The sequence below is a fragment of the Leptodactylus fuscus genome, chromosome 4, assembly GCF_031893055.1.
Source record: "Leptodactylus fuscus isolate aLepFus1 chromosome 4, aLepFus1.hap2, whole genome shotgun sequence".
In the NCBI taxonomy this organism is placed as follows: domain Eukaryota; kingdom Metazoa; phylum Chordata; class Amphibia; order Anura; family Leptodactylidae; genus Leptodactylus; species Leptodactylus fuscus.
The window spans coordinates 73,216,390-73,232,062 of NC_134268.1; the positions used below are offsets into that span (position 1 = coordinate 73,216,390).

Sequence of the window (15,673 nt, forward strand, 5' to 3'; positions counted from 1 at the left end):
AAAAATCCTCATTCACAGCCGTACATGCGAGCGCAGCGGACGGCTCCCGAACACTTCCCATTCACTTCAATGGGAGCGCTCGTAACGCCGGCGTAACGCCAGTGTTCGGGAGCTGTCCGCTGCGCTCGCGTGTACGCCTGTGAATGAGGATTTTTACAAGCCCGGCGTAACTCCGTGTGCATGCAGCCTAACAGTATATGGAAATGGAGATGTGAACATAGCATTAATGGGTTGTAGGACGAAAGAAGAAAAATCTTTATTTCTTGGTAAATATAAAATAAATTAATTTACTAATACAATTTTTATTATTAGCACCTCATAGACCACTGGATTTCAGTCCTTGACAGTCAGTCCAGGAAGTTGAGTTTGTTTTTTGTAGCTTTAACGGCAGAAGTTTTGATGGGTGGCAGACTAAGAGCTGAAATGAAGGGGTAGGAACACTCAGCTAAGCACTGTGCCTCTTTGGCTGTAGTCCGCTCTCCTGTCTTCTATAAACCCTTAAGTCCTTAGCTCCCCACTTCTGCTCCTTTGTTTAAGTAATTATGTGGATCTCAGCACCCAAAACCCTACCAATAAAACTGAGATATCACTATGACTTATACAGATACTCTTTAACTTATTTTTCAGTTACATTTTTTCTGAGCACCTTTTTTATTGTTTGTATATAATAGTGTTCTGCTGAGAATAGGCTACAGTATCCAGTGACAGTGAAACAAAGTGAAAAATGAATAAAAGCAGAAAGACATTAAATGAATGACTATATAGCAAATACATTCGATAAGAGAATATTCACATACAAAGATGTCTAGTGCCCTTCACACTTCTATGTGTATTTCAGGTTAAATGTTATAACACCATTTTAAATGAATTATATATCCTGCTGCAAAATCTGGCTCTTACTTTTTATGGATGATTTCATAGTGGAAACTGGAATTAAGCATTAGATTGACCTTTAAAATAAAATGTATTACTCACTAGTTGGGCTTGTCTGCGTCTTCGTTTCACCACTGGCTTGCCAAAACCAGCCATGATAATTCCTGTCTCATTGAGTGTGGAAAACGACACCATGAGCTCAGATTCTGGTGGCAGGGACACAGGCAACATCTCTACGTAGCCATCATGAAGAACTGTAATGCTACGAGTAGGCTAAAAAGATAGAAAGAGAAAACATATACTGACTCGGAAACATCAGCTACAATAACTCACAACTAATATCACCTTTAACGTGAGCCATGAACTAACTTACAAGATGAACCAATGTTGACATACTTAAGAGACATTTAGCAATATTGACATTTTATAAGAAGAAACACTGCAAATTGCGCTAAACCTAATTTGTTACACATCACTTGACATTTTAGATGGTTTCTTGTCCTTATGCCATCCCATAGCTGTTATACTTCAAGCCAAAATTGTGTAATGAAAAATTGTGCATGCCAGTAATAAAATTGGCACGTTTTATTTGTCATGGACTTGTGTCCTACTCTGTTCAAAACTTTTCAAAAAGTTGCAAACACTGGAAGAATTTACTATTCCATCTATGCCAGTTTTCTGGTCTAGGTGGGTGAAGATGTGGTGCTTTTTGGGTACACAGCTCTTTTTTTGTGCCATTTTGCACCTTCTGAATTGTATTGCTAATTGATTTATCTATTTAGCTATTGATGGGATCAAGGCAGGCCGGAGAGGGTACCTTATCCTGACAAATTTACTATGATTCACCTCAGAAAAGTGGTGAGAGTTATACCTGAAAAGTATTACAAATGTAAATTTACTAGGCAAAATCAGGAGAAGGTACTAGTTCCTCTACGCCAGAATACTGGCTTAGATGGTGTAGATTTGGCACAATGACATTTTTTAAAACACAGATACACCACTATCCTCTTTCTGTGTCTGCCTGCCATTTTTTTGTATTAAAGTCAGCTCATCAAATTTACTATAACTTGCACTAGAAAATGGTCAGAAGTTACACCTGAAATCTATGCCAGTCGGGGACTAAAACAGATTTCAGTTCTGATACAAGGAACCTCCTATGGTCCACCAGAATTATTAAGGGGCTGGAGCCTTGTAATAAATCTGGTGCATCTTTGGCAGACAGGGGAATGGATTAAGGCACAAATATGTAATGCCATTCTTAATGAATTATCCCCAGTGTGCCTCGCTTCTGTCAGAGCACCCACTGCTCGGTTTATTTCATTGGAAGTGCCAGAGATACCTGAAGTATAGCGCTTGAGTATCTGCGGATTTGTCACTGGTACCCAATATGTTACTGCTGAGGTCAGTGACTGGTCACTGCAGTCATCTAAGTCCCTACACTTCAAGCCTAAGCCATCCAAGGATCGGAGGGAATGAGGACATACTTCCGCCACGGAGGATCGGGGGTAGCTTAGTATCATTTCTACCCCACCCTCAGCCCCCAGTTAGTTTTTCTGATATCCTGGAAAACCACTTAAACTTTCCAACTCCAATAAAGATATATCATAAAATGAATCAGTACAGAATATTGGATGTAAAAGTAACGTGTTACTAAAAGGTGGCTATTCAATATGAGTATGGTTCAATTTATATGTACATGTTTCTTGAAAATTATCCTACATAGCGAACCATTTCCATCTATATGTGAAGAAATCCACCTAGTGAGCTTTTTTACCAAACAGACTTGTAAGAAGCTGAAATGTTTAACTACATAAACGTGATACTGGTAAATAAACCCAAATGCCTCTCACCTCTAATTTGCAGCCTTTTCTCACACCATATGCATTTCTCAGCAAGTCAAAGTTTGAGCGTGAAATCTCCAAATTCCTTATACAACCAACATAGGATCTACTGCTTAGCTGGCGCCTAGACATAGCAATTAAAGTATTATGAAGTTCATACAGTACATTTACTCTTAATTCAATATACAGAGATCCATAACATGATGCATAATACAAAGAATGTGCAATTAAAATGAATGGTGCTCCTATTAATAAAGGTGTGATTCCTTTCAGCTGAATATATCAGCTATATCAGATGTGGTCACAAAATACTTAGATTTTCAGGATATTGTATTACAAAATGATATCCCACAGCATGAGTATATATGTGGAGACCCATTGTGTGTATCGTGAGTTCCAATCGACATGGATTTTGCTAGTATGGCGACATATTTTATAGAGGTGGTTTCATAAAAACTTGGGAGTCCTTAAAGGGACTCTGCCACTATAACCCAGCATATAAACCCAGCCTTGCAGATATATCGGTAAGAGTCATCTAAATCAAATGGTGTCTTCCCCTTGTGAATCATTGCTTCCATTGCAGAGCTATCTCAACAAGGACACCATGGAGTTACACCAAAGACATACTGGTATGGAAATTTATCCCTATATGGGACAGTGTTAACAATATCTGGATATAAATTTTCCAATGGATAAAAATAGGGCTTGTTAGATTGGCAAAACTCGGGCTAGGTTCACATCTATGTTGGGCCACTGTTTTAGTGGTTACACATGGACACTGGCTGCCCCACTGATGTGCAGGACTTTTCACTTTGCCAATTTTTGGCAGTTTCTGTGGTGGTGTCTCCAACAGAGACTCCAGCGTACATGTGAACTTAGCTTTTGCATAATGATACCTTACCTGATAACTCTGGACCTAGGAAGGCCACCAATATATATTGGATCTTTATCTGATCTGTTAAGGTCTGATGCAGTGCCAGGAGCTTCTCCTTGTTTTGTTTCCTTCTGACTGGAGTTGTAAGAATCCATAACAGCCAATATACCTTACCAAAAATAATAAAAAATATTAGATACATTTTATGACATGTATGATATCTTTCTTCACATGTTTTAATGTATTATCTTCATAGATACAACTGTCGTATATATGCCCTATTAGAGTATAGGTACTTTATAGAGGAGGATCAGCGAGTGGCCTCCATGTAATACTTACCTTGTAATTCTTATACAAAATGCTATTGCTGAGTGTGGTGTATTATATGGAGGCAACATTTCTCTACTTTTTTCACAACAATGCAAAATTGAGGTCATGACACTTGGTCTCAGCTCTGGTCATATATACATATAGGGCTCAGATCATTATACCTTGTTTTTTATTCCTCTGGAAAGCAACTTTATACCAAGTTCCATCATTGTATCGTCCATCTGTTGTCAGTATGAGAGGACCTGAACCCAATTCTACTGATAGCCGTAGTTTTCCATCCACAATTTCCATAGACAGGAAATCTCTCTAAAGATCGAAACACAAAACACATTGAGCCACAGATAGCACAGTTTTATCAGTCCTTTCAACAAGTGACATGAAGATGTTCAGTAGGGGTGGGAGAATGCAAGTGCAAAGGTGTAGCCAATGTTCTGGGAGTGAATGGGGGGGGGGGTGACTGAAGGTGGTCCTAATGTATTGCTGAGCTATATGACTACTGCTCATCAAAGGTGGAATATGAAAGTCCTGAGCATCAATGCAAAATCTATCAAAGCCCCCGCCTATAATGTATCGGTTACAGTAGTGGCATCTCTATATTAGGAATAGAAACCTTATTGAACCCCAAAGGCTCCTGGGCCCAGATGCAGCTGCTGCACCTTTTGAATTACACCGCAGCTGCTCATTCTATGTTTCTGTGCATATGGCACAAGATATGTTCTTGGACTTTGCTCTTTTCTTTCTCATACTTTTTGTTGTGAATATACAGTATACTTAAAGTGGTTTTCCCAACAGAGATTTATCACCGTTCCAGTGGATATCTGATAACTGCGTGATTGCTGGAGGTCCAACTGGGCTGTCATACAAATGTGGAATCACAAAGTGAGTCAGAGTGAATGTAGTGTACATGACCACAACTCTATTCATTTCTATGGGACCAACAGAGATTGCTAGACATAGCACTCCATCAGTCCAAGAAATACAGCTCCATTCACATGGGGACTCTGGAGTCCAGGTGTGGTTAGATCCTGTATACAATTTCTTCTCAATTTCCCTATGATTTAATGTCTCAGGGGTTGGTGGGGATTTCTTTCCAATCATAAATGCAGACCAATACATACAAATGTGTTAGCCTTCAACAAGTAATTTAGTTCTGTCCATTTTATTTCCTATTTTATGACTGCAATTCACATTAAGAATGGCAATAACATTGTGTTTGCAATCTGCATATAGATATTTCTGCCCTTATCTGACATTCTCAGTCATAGGGAGTACTGGAACATGTACATGTAGTTTGAGTTGCTTGACTCTGCCTTGGTCTGTTCCTGACCATCTTCTTTATACTCAACAGCTGCTTGGTGTGACTAGCCTGGGGGGATTTGACGTGTCAGCTCTCATTTCTCTGATGGGGTCTCTATGGAATGCCAGGGCTTACACTACAATTCACACCAGCCCCTAGATAAAATCAACTGCAAATGTGGACCAAATGTTACAGTAATGTTTACATTATAAAGCACTGGAGACTTTCACTGAAACTTATGGAAGAAGAAGGCCAAGAAAAAGGCCTTCCAGTCTGCTCTATGGGTTGTAGTTTACTTGGAAGTTATTTGACTATTTTCTACTTTTGTGGTGTCTTATTTTTTTCTTATTATGTTTTGGATCATCTTCTTCACATCTCCAGTACTGAGAAAACCCAGGAATATTTTGATACAATCGACTGAATGATATGAGCAATGTTCTTTTATAGGATTTATTTTTATAACATAGCGTTTTTTTATGCAGTGGCCCTTTAAGTCACTGACTTAGCATGACACACAAAGAAAAAAAAAGACACAAAGTTAAACGAAAAAAATAAATAAATACACATGTACTGTATATATCAAAACAACCATCTGCCCATACCATTTTAAGACACGTTTTAATTCTCATTTAATAAAAATTATGATATGACATTTACTCAAACGTACCGTTCCGTTGGAGGCAAGGTAAAGTAGGAGCCCATTTGGTGAAAATGTGCGGAAATGTATAAATATCTGAGTTGTGGTAGAACGGAGGGTCTTTTCCACAATGGAATAGCCACTGCCATCAAAATAGAACGACGTGTCTTCATCCTGAGGGCTGGAACAAAATATTAGACACTCATTGGCAAAAAAAAATATCATTCATTTATCAGTTTCTGGCATAAAAAGCCAAAGGGCAGATTTTATATAGAGGCCACAAGGTCTTTTTCCAGAATGGAAATATGTTGGGCTGGACCACTCTTTCCCCAGCAATGCCTACAATTGTAGAAAGTAATGAGTAAGGTGCAAAGCGGGGATTCGGCGAATCTCTGGTGTAAGAAAAAACTTTGCACCATTGATGTGACACATCTATGACATACAGTCCTATGAAAAAGTTTGGGCACCCCTATTAATCTTAATCATTTTTAGTTCTAAATATTTTGGTATTTGCAACAGCCATTTCAGTTTGATATATCTAATAACTGATGGACACAGTAATATTTCAGGATTGAAATGAGGTTTATTGTACTAACAGAAAATGTGCAATATGCATTAAACCAAAATTTGACCGGTGCAAAAGTATGGGCACCTCAACAGAAAAGTGACATTAATATTTAGTAGATCCTCCTTTTGCAAAGATAACAGCCTCTAGTCGCTTCCTGTAGCTTTTAATCAGTTCCTGGATCCTGGATAAAGGTATTTTGGACAAACAATTCAAGTTCAGTTAAGTTAGATGGTCGCCGAGCATGGACAGCCCGCTTCAAATCATCCCACAGATGTTCAATGATATTCAGGTCTGGGGACTGGGATGGCCATTCCAGAACATTGTAATTGTTCCTCTGCATGAATGCCTGAGGATTTGGAGCGGTGTTTTGGATCATTGTCTTGCTGAAATATCCATCCCCGGCGTAACTTCAACTTCGTCACTGATTCTTGAACATTATTCTCAAGAATCTGCTGATACTGAGTGGAATCCATGCGACTCTCAACTTTAACAAGATTCCCGGTGCCGGCATTGGCCACACAGCCCCAAAGCATGATGGAACCTCCACCAAATTTTACAGTGGGTAGCAAGTGTTTTTCTTGGAATGCTGTTTCTTTTTGGACGCCATGCATAACGCCTTTTTTTATAACCAAACAACTCAATTTTTGTTTCCAAAATGAAGCTGCCTTGTCCAAATGTGCTTTTTCATACCTCAGGCATCTCTATTTGTGGCGTACGTGCAGAAACGGCTTCTTTCTCATCACTCTCCCATACAGCTTCTATTTGTGCAAAGTGCGCTGTATAGTTGACCGATGCACAGTGACACCATCTGCAGCAAGATGATGCTGCAGCTCTTTGGAGGTGGTCTGTGGATTGTCCTTGACTGTTCTCACCATTCTTCTTCTCTGCCTTTCTGATATTTTTCTTGGCCTGCCACTTCTGGGCTTAACAAGAACTGTCCCTGTGGTCTTCCATTTCCTTACTATGTTCCTCACAGTGGAAACTGACAGGTTAAATCTCTGAGACAACGTTTTGTATCCTTCCCCTGAACAACTATGTTGAACAATCTTTGTTTTCAGATCATTTGAGAGCGGGCTGTCCATGTTCGGCGACCATCAAACTTAACTGAACTTGAATTGTTTTGTAGAAAGAAATGGTCCAAAATACCTTCATCCAGGATCCAGGAACTGATTAAAAGCTACAGGAAGCGACTAGAGGTTGTTATCTTTGCAAAAGGAGGATGTACTAAATATTAATGTCACTTTTCTGTTGAGGTGCCCATATTTTTGCACCGGTCAAATTTTGGTTTAATGCATATTGCGCATTTTCTGTTAGTACAATAAACCTCATTTCAATCCTGAAATATTACTGTGTCCATCAGTTATTAGATATATCAAACTGAAATGGCTGTTGCAAACACCAAAATATTTAGAACTAAAAATGATTAAGATTAATAGGGGTGCCCAAACTTTTTCATAGGACTGTAAAACTGGCATCAATACACTGATGAATTCTCCCCACAATCTTAAGGGCACTGAAGATATTGCAATGTTTTGATGGTTTGCACAGCACTTGGTAGGAGGACTTGTGGCCCCCATGACCTGGCAAATGTATGATCTGAGTTTCTCACAAACATATTTCAACAAAATATGTAAAGAAAAGTAAGGAAACAGTAACATATATATATATATATATATATATATATATATATATATATATATATATATATACAAGGAACCATTTAGGTAGCAAAGCAACTGTATATTCATGAAACATCAGTAGCCATTCATAGTGGTTTGTCGTCTTGATACACAGCTGTGAGGTGTCAATGCTAAATCATTTTAAATGCTGCAGCTTATACATCTACATTTATTATAATATACCATGAAAATGTAGTGAGTTGTGTTAGGGTGATAACAGGCTGTGATGTAACATTACAATGTACAGCCTTATTCCAGTATGTTGTTACACAGCGCCTTCTGGTGCTGCAATCTGAGAACTGCAGCACATGTCCTTGAATCTCCTGTACTGTACACAGAAGATCAGAACATACCAGGTAGATGTTAGCCAGATTATTGAGGATTTGTGAGCTGCATGTTCGCATCAGGTTTCACTACACTTGAAGCCTGGCTACTAGCCCATTTAGTCAGGAATTCTATGCTTTGTATTTCATTATGGAACAGATAGGTTACATAAACTAGGAATACATGTGATGGCTGTTATGTATACTGTATTTGTTAAAGTCAAGCCTAATTTCTTTTATTAACTACATAAACAGGGGTGTCTAGAATCTAAATGGTCGACATGATTCAATCTGCAAACTCTCCAGTCTGACCTTTCTATATGCACTGTAGGAGTAGATAGATGGTTTAGTTACTGCCATTTCATTTGCTTTGTGCCACAGATATAAAAAAGTTTAACGTGACACTTAACAGATTAAATTAAAAGAGAACCTAGGGGCCCTTAAGGTGCTTCTTCCCAATATGAGGAGACTAGTATTATAATAAGCCATACATTATAGTTGAGGGACCTGGATTGAAGTCCAGGAGTATCGGAAAGTAAAAAAAAAAACCTTGTAGCAAATGTACATAAGCACTTTATGGGATTGTACTATAGATTTGTGCAGTATAGCAGTAATATTACACCCATTTGGTACCAGCTCTTCAGAAGATTCTTCCTTTGGAAGTCCAGTAATTCTCCAAATATCTAACCTTCATGAAAAAGCCATTTGTTTATACAATAGCTTAGAGGTTCCTGCAGCATCTGGAGGACATTAGGCAATGGCAGCAAAGCTTAGACAGACATTTCCTGCAGATTTTCTTTCTTACATTTAATATTCTGTAGAGGAAATGTTTTTTTCCTAAATCTAATAATGCAGATACTGGATGCAATGTAAAGAACTAGGCACTTCTGTGACCTTACAACATAGTATAACACTGCAAACTACTGAGATGATAAAGAAAGACGGCCGTTATAAATATTAAGATCATAGGCTAAATGCAACTTGTGTTGTTTGTACAGTGTAATAGATTAATGTTATATCATACTGTCATACATTGTAGTTCACAGGACTGTCCTGGGCTTCATACAGAATAACCATAAGAAAGAGTCTGCCCAGAGCCCTATTACAGAGCTCCAATGCAGCCATCCTGGTTCCTATTCCAAAGAAGAAGGACCACAATAAGGCAGTCACACATAGGGCCATTTACAATGCTGTAGCTCCTGCAAACTATCCTAGTTTGTCTTGTGTTTTTCACAGTTGCTGAAAGTGTTATCTCATGTACATACCAAGAATTAGTTTATGTTATAGACCTGGTGTATTATAATTTATAATACAAGTTATGATCATATAGCACTAAACTTATTACATGTCATCATGTCTATACTAAATACCTTCCGTAGCATCCGTCACATTTTCCCTGTCTCTGCACATAGTTCCATAAGCCAATAGATTTCCCATTCAGGAAAGCTTCCCCCATGCAGCCCTTGAAGTATGAGGTTTGGACTGCTGGTGGCTTCTGGAATAGAAACAGAAAACAGCTAATAATAATTATAATAAATCTCAGGCAACTAAGGTTACAGTAAAAAATCATGCACTTGTAATTGTCACAAACATTTTCAACATGGCAAAGGACTCTGGTAGGTCACAGATTTCCCCAAAGTGTGTTTCGGTATACAGAAAGGAAATCCCTTCTCTTTTTCCAGTATGGTAATGGTGTCCAAACATTATTGGATCTCTTCAGCTCAATATTTAGTTTTTTTTCTAATATTTTGATTAGACTAGAATGTAAATTCTACCTACAACATTTGTATTCAGTTTAACGTACCTGTATTCCGCTTCCAATGCCCCCAACAAACATTAAAGTGGAGTTATCTACATGTAGAATGGATGATGTTCCTGGAGACGACATTGTTTTGGGTGAAGTCTTTTGAGATGTGGTGACTTCTTCTACACTCAGCGTTCCGGATCTTCCAAATCTGTTATATAAATAGTAAGTAAATTTACTGCAATGAGGAGTTATTGGTGGGTTATAAATCAATTAATACAAAAATATAAAATAAGGAGTAAAACCATCATAGGAAAAAGGAAGCATTACATTGTGCCCATTGAACTCAGCAGAATCCTCCAGAGACAGACATGCTGTTGTAACTGCTCTTTGAACCACATAAGTTTGAAAAAAATAAGTAAAATACATAAAACATCTGTAATAATACCATAAAGAGAATAAGAACATGTACCTTGTTGCATGAATTTTATGCCATTTGTTGTTGTCTATTTGCATATCATGTTCTTCAATTCTTTTTGCTCCAGTACCCAAATCCCAGAGGAAAGAAACTTTACCCTTTCTCATTTCAACTGCTATGAAATCGGTCTATACAGAAGGAAAAATGAAATCATAAGAATTCATATCTACACATTATGGAAATTATGGTTAGAAACATATTACACATAAATATTCATAAATATGAAGTATGTAGCATGCAGTAAGACATCATAGAACAAGGCTCCTAGGAACATGACAAGTAAGACAATATGTCTATGCGTTGCCACCAAGTGTTTGCATTGCAAGTTTCAGCCTGGCAAGAATTGAGTTAGCATACTGTGATACATATTGGTTTCATAAAATATTTCAGTCTATAAATACATTTGAACTAAAGCAATGGTGGACATGTTTGTACATTTGGTCATTCAACCTAATAACTTTGGAAATGGCCTAGCCCTTGGTTCCACCAACTGAGCTGAATTCGCTACACGCAAATGAGAAGTCAAGTTCCAACTACATGAAACATTTATAAGTCGTGATATTTGCATGAAGAAAAAATAAAACCTTCTGCTATGCACTATCAAGTCATGAGCTGTATTCCTACGGCAGTCACTATAAGACACATTGTCTCGGCTTCAAGGTAAAACAGGGTCACATTATCATAATTATAGAATCAATACTTTGTAATAAAGATCAACTAACTTGGATAAGTGTCTTATTATCTAACAACACAGGAAGCTTCGGAAGGTTTTGCCTTGATCCTTAGAGAATATTTAATAACCGGCTCACCTTAGTGTTACTTCCCAAATAGAAGAGAAGATTATCTGGTTCACTGGTTTTGACATTCAGAGTAAGTGTGTTAAAGTTTGTAGAACGGATTTCAGGGCGGTAAGAGCGGACACAATCTCTGTCAGCAGAAACAGCTACTTTAATCTGAAAAACACAAAACAGAAATCCATCTTAGAAGCTGACAAAACACATGTAACAGCGGAACTATTTATCCAGTTACACAGATGAATGGCGGTATACAGTATATATTAAAGGGATTTTCCCAAGGCAGTATCTATCCACATGACAGGGGTTAAGTATATAATTTGTGGGGTTCAGCCACTGCAACCTCTACCCATCACAACCTCAGAGATCCCATGTTCTCTATTTGAATTGGGCGGTGGGCAAGGGCACACCCTGTTTAATCTAAGCTTATGGAACTGTTAAAGATAGTGGAGTACTTTGCTTAGCTCTCCCATAATGTTTGAATGGAGCGGAAAGAAATTCATTCTACTCCTCCATTCAAGTGGCTAACACAGAACCCCATTCTTATAATTGGTGTGGGTCCCCAAAGATCAGCTGCTTTTCACATATCCTGTGTATAGGTTATAAATTGCAATCTGTGAAAAACCCCTTTAAGCCAAGGCCCCACAGAGCCGCACCTGAAAAGCTTCGGAAATGTATCGCATTTTTTTCCATAGCACTTTTCCCAGAAAGTCCTCAGACTTTTCCTCTGCAGATTTTCTATCCCTATTTAACCTCTACAGAAACCGCCAGCATTTCTATAGGTATATACTTGACATGCTATGATTTATAAAAATGCAACAAATTTACAAAAACATTTCCACTGCAGATTTTTTTCTGCAGTGTGTAGATGGTATTAGCCAGAATTCCATCCCATCTTTGCATGTTCTGTAATACGTGGTATTTCTTTGCCGTGGCGGAAGTGAAATACAATACCACATGCAGCCCATGGACAAGAGTGATGTTACTTCTGGATGGAAGTGGGCACCTTATATTTTATTTTTACACAACTCCTTTAAGCAGTATGTATCCTCCTCATGAAATAATATATTATGTGAAGTCAAACTATCCATAGAAGTAGAGCCTATAATTGAATTTGCACTTCATGTTCTGCAATGTGCTGTAAAATAAAACATGACAGTGGCTGAATTATGTTAAATGTTGTGATATATATAGCCAGCGGTGTTCTACCACATACATAGTGTAACCTGCTCAATCCTACAATTACTGTAAGAGCTGAATAATAGCCATGTTAATAGTAAAGTAATGGTGTGGATCTCACTTACCGATGCAGCTTGTTTCCTCGCCTGATTGATCAGTTCTTTTATTTCAGACAGATTCCGGCTTAGGTTTTCTTCAAGCAATTTCAAGGGTTTTAATCTATCTAGTAAAATATTGGCTTGTGTCTCCACTTCCTTTATCCTGGTCTCGGCTGTTACAGCTGTACAACAGAATACACATATTTCATCAATAGGAAGTAATCATGTTATTTATACTGTAGGTATAGAAACAAGTTCATACCTTTATATAACCAATATAATAATAATAAAGCATTTTGTCTTAATATACAGAAATAATTAGGTATATAGGGCTGACCCTGCTTCAGTTTTTCTAGGTGTATTTGCAATTTGGCTAAAACACAGAGATATTGTAACATCCTCGCCCATTCGGGCTTCGGCGCCATCCTCCGGCTGCATGCTACAGCGTAGGAGGCATGTCCGGCTAAGATTCCTTGCCTTAGGCTCTTCTTATTCTGTCTGAACACCATCCTATTCACTCACCTCTGTAATTCATTTTTCCACCACACCCATCTCTTTCCCTTTGGTTTCTCTTTCCTCTTCGAATAGTTAATCTTAGCCATACTTGTGTGATTGACAGCCTATCCTCCAATCAAGTCTGGGGCGGGTTCTTCCTTCCTATTTATTGTTTGCTCACATTCACCTTGGTGCTTGCTTTTGCCTTTTGTGCATGCTGGCCTTCTCTGTTTATTCTCTATACATATTTGAGACCTCTGGCTTTCCTTGTGACCATTCTCTCCGATTTTGATTCTGTACTGCACTGCTCAACTGGTATTGTCCCCTTGTCTAGCTGACCTCCCTTTTGTTGTTTTTTGTCTTGTCTGTGTTCTGTGTCATCATTTATATCTAAGGAGGGACTGTCGCCCAGTTTTCTGTGGGCAATGAGGCAAATAGGCAGGGACAGGGGAGTGTTCAGCTTAGATCTCGTTGTCTTGTTGTGCCTCTCCTCCCAAGGTATATCAGCAGCTACTGGGGAATTGCTCTTCCTTTACAGTCAAATACTGGGAAAGGGTTCTCAACAAGCATTCTAAGGAAGATGCATATGGCTATATTCACACATAGGTAACAGTATTCCCTCATTTCCTTTGGGTCTTCAATACTTTCACAACAAAAATAATGCAGAATGCATTGCTAAAGTGATGGATGTACAACTCTGACAGAATATACGGGGAAATTGGTTACAACAGGACACAGAGAAAATTTATCTACATATTTCTCACTGTACATTGTAATATAAGACAAAATAGGACCAATAGAAGGGAACCAGTGTGTTCGGTGTTTCCTCAATTGGACAAAAATAATGTCCATTAATAATATGCGGTAATAGAGAGCATACAATTCAGTAGAATAATAAGTATCCTATAAAGCCTACAGTAATTCAAATCTGCTCAAGACTTCCCAAAAGATTAGATTCCTAGTGCTAGAGAAAATCAAAGTTGTATTTTGGAGCCTGGTTTACCTGAAAGGCTTGGCTTATGTTATACTTTGGATTTTGATGCAGGAATTATAGTTAATTCTATTTCATGTTTACAATCCATTTATTTGCATGTATAACCTAGTTGACTTCATACCAGTTTTAGAAGAGTGGATAAGTAGTTCATTGGTTTTCTTCAATGTGTCATTAACCCTTGACAATGTTGATGTAGCATTTGTCAGCTTCTGGTTGAAGTTCATGATGTGCCTTAAGGTTCCGGCGGCAGAGGCATTAGCAGACAGGGCCAAGTCCTTGGCATCCTGGAGTTTAGCACTTGTGTCTGTTGAATACAACAATGAAAGGTGTTTAAATGCTCACCACATGATATTTCTCTGTTTTTTCTTCTGGGTATATGCTCATAACCTCTACAGTCAGCGATAGCTATTGTCACCGCATTATAATTGCTAAAATAGAAATCATTTCAGAACAGTGAAGAGTAGTGACACAACACAGTAACACAACTTTAAACAGCAGAAAAACAAAAGATCAAAAGTTACTTTTCCATGTTAACCCACTAAATAAGGCGCTATAATGTGGATGTGCATATGCATATTTTATTCATTTGGAAATATCAGTCAATTTCTGTACCTTTACTGATGGTTTCACAAAATAAAGTATTGCGGTGATCCTGCATCTCTACACAGCTCTCTAGGATAAAAGTCCATTTCATGCTATAAATAGAGCTATGTTCTCTGCTCCGTCTACAGTCCATGGAGATTTGACTTTCTATTACAGTTTTATCACACAGCTACAAGTAAAAGGACAAATGATATGTTTCTCACCATTTGGTAGGGTTCTCAGAACTCGCAGCTGCTCATTTATCTGTCCGGTAAATGCATGCGTACGCTTTTGTATATTATCCACTTTTGTCTTCAAGCCTTTCAAGTGAGACACGAGGCCTGCAAGAGAAAACACATGATGCCTGCCATCAGAATCTTCCCTGTAAAAAAAGACTGCAAGCCACTAAACAAAGAAAACAGCTCAAAAGCTAAATTATTATTTGGATGTAAAATCTGGCTGACCCATAGCAACATTTCACAACTTAAGGTGGACCTTTTACCACTTTCAATAACTCCACTTCTTAGCATTTGTTAATAGGTGCTCAACTAATTCCAGCACAATTGTAATTTTTTTCTATATCTCTCACCATTCCTGAGCAATCAGTTTGTTTTGGTGCCTAATATGCTACTAAGTTAGATCCACACAAAACAGGTGCAAAACATCTGTGAAAAATGGACTCGCACTTGAGGGTCACCCATACATATCAGTGTATAATGGGATCTGTGAAAATGGAACAAAAATAGGACATGACCAATATTTTGATGTTCTGTGAAAACATACCGTCAAAATAACGCTCATGTAAATAATCCCCATTCACTGACACTGATAGTAATGCTGTGACGTCTGTATAAGAAAAAAACGGATATCATATGGCCATTATTCAC

The 15,673-nt window shown here is 38.2% G+C and overlaps 1 protein-coding gene across 1 annotated transcript in view; it reads right to left on the minus strand.

Annotated features, from left to right (window-relative positions):
• LAMA1 (laminin subunit alpha 1) overlaps positions 1 to 15,673 on the minus strand; it is a 135,306-nt gene that overhangs the window by 17,630 nt on the left and 102,003 nt on the right. Inside the window, exons 42-53 of the mRNA XM_075270662.1 lie at positions 15,011 to 15,127; positions 14,326 to 14,508; positions 12,743 to 12,897; positions 11,454 to 11,597; positions 10,639 to 10,772; positions 10,227 to 10,377; positions 9,793 to 9,917; positions 5,883 to 6,033; positions 4,080 to 4,224; positions 3,616 to 3,757; positions 2,724 to 2,838; positions 976 to 1,146 (exon numbers count right to left, since the gene is read on the minus strand). Coding sequence (XP_075126763.1) covers positions 976 to 1,146; positions 2,724 to 2,838; positions 3,616 to 3,757; positions 4,080 to 4,224; positions 5,883 to 6,033; positions 9,793 to 9,917; positions 10,227 to 10,377; positions 10,639 to 10,772; positions 11,454 to 11,597; positions 12,743 to 12,897; positions 14,326 to 14,508; positions 15,011 to 15,127 — 1,733 coding nt within the window. The remainder of the gene's footprint in view (positions 1 to 975; positions 1,147 to 2,723; positions 2,839 to 3,615; positions 3,758 to 4,079; positions 4,225 to 5,882; positions 6,034 to 9,792; positions 9,918 to 10,226; positions 10,378 to 10,638; positions 10,773 to 11,453; positions 11,598 to 12,742; positions 12,898 to 14,325; positions 14,509 to 15,010; positions 15,128 to 15,673) is intronic.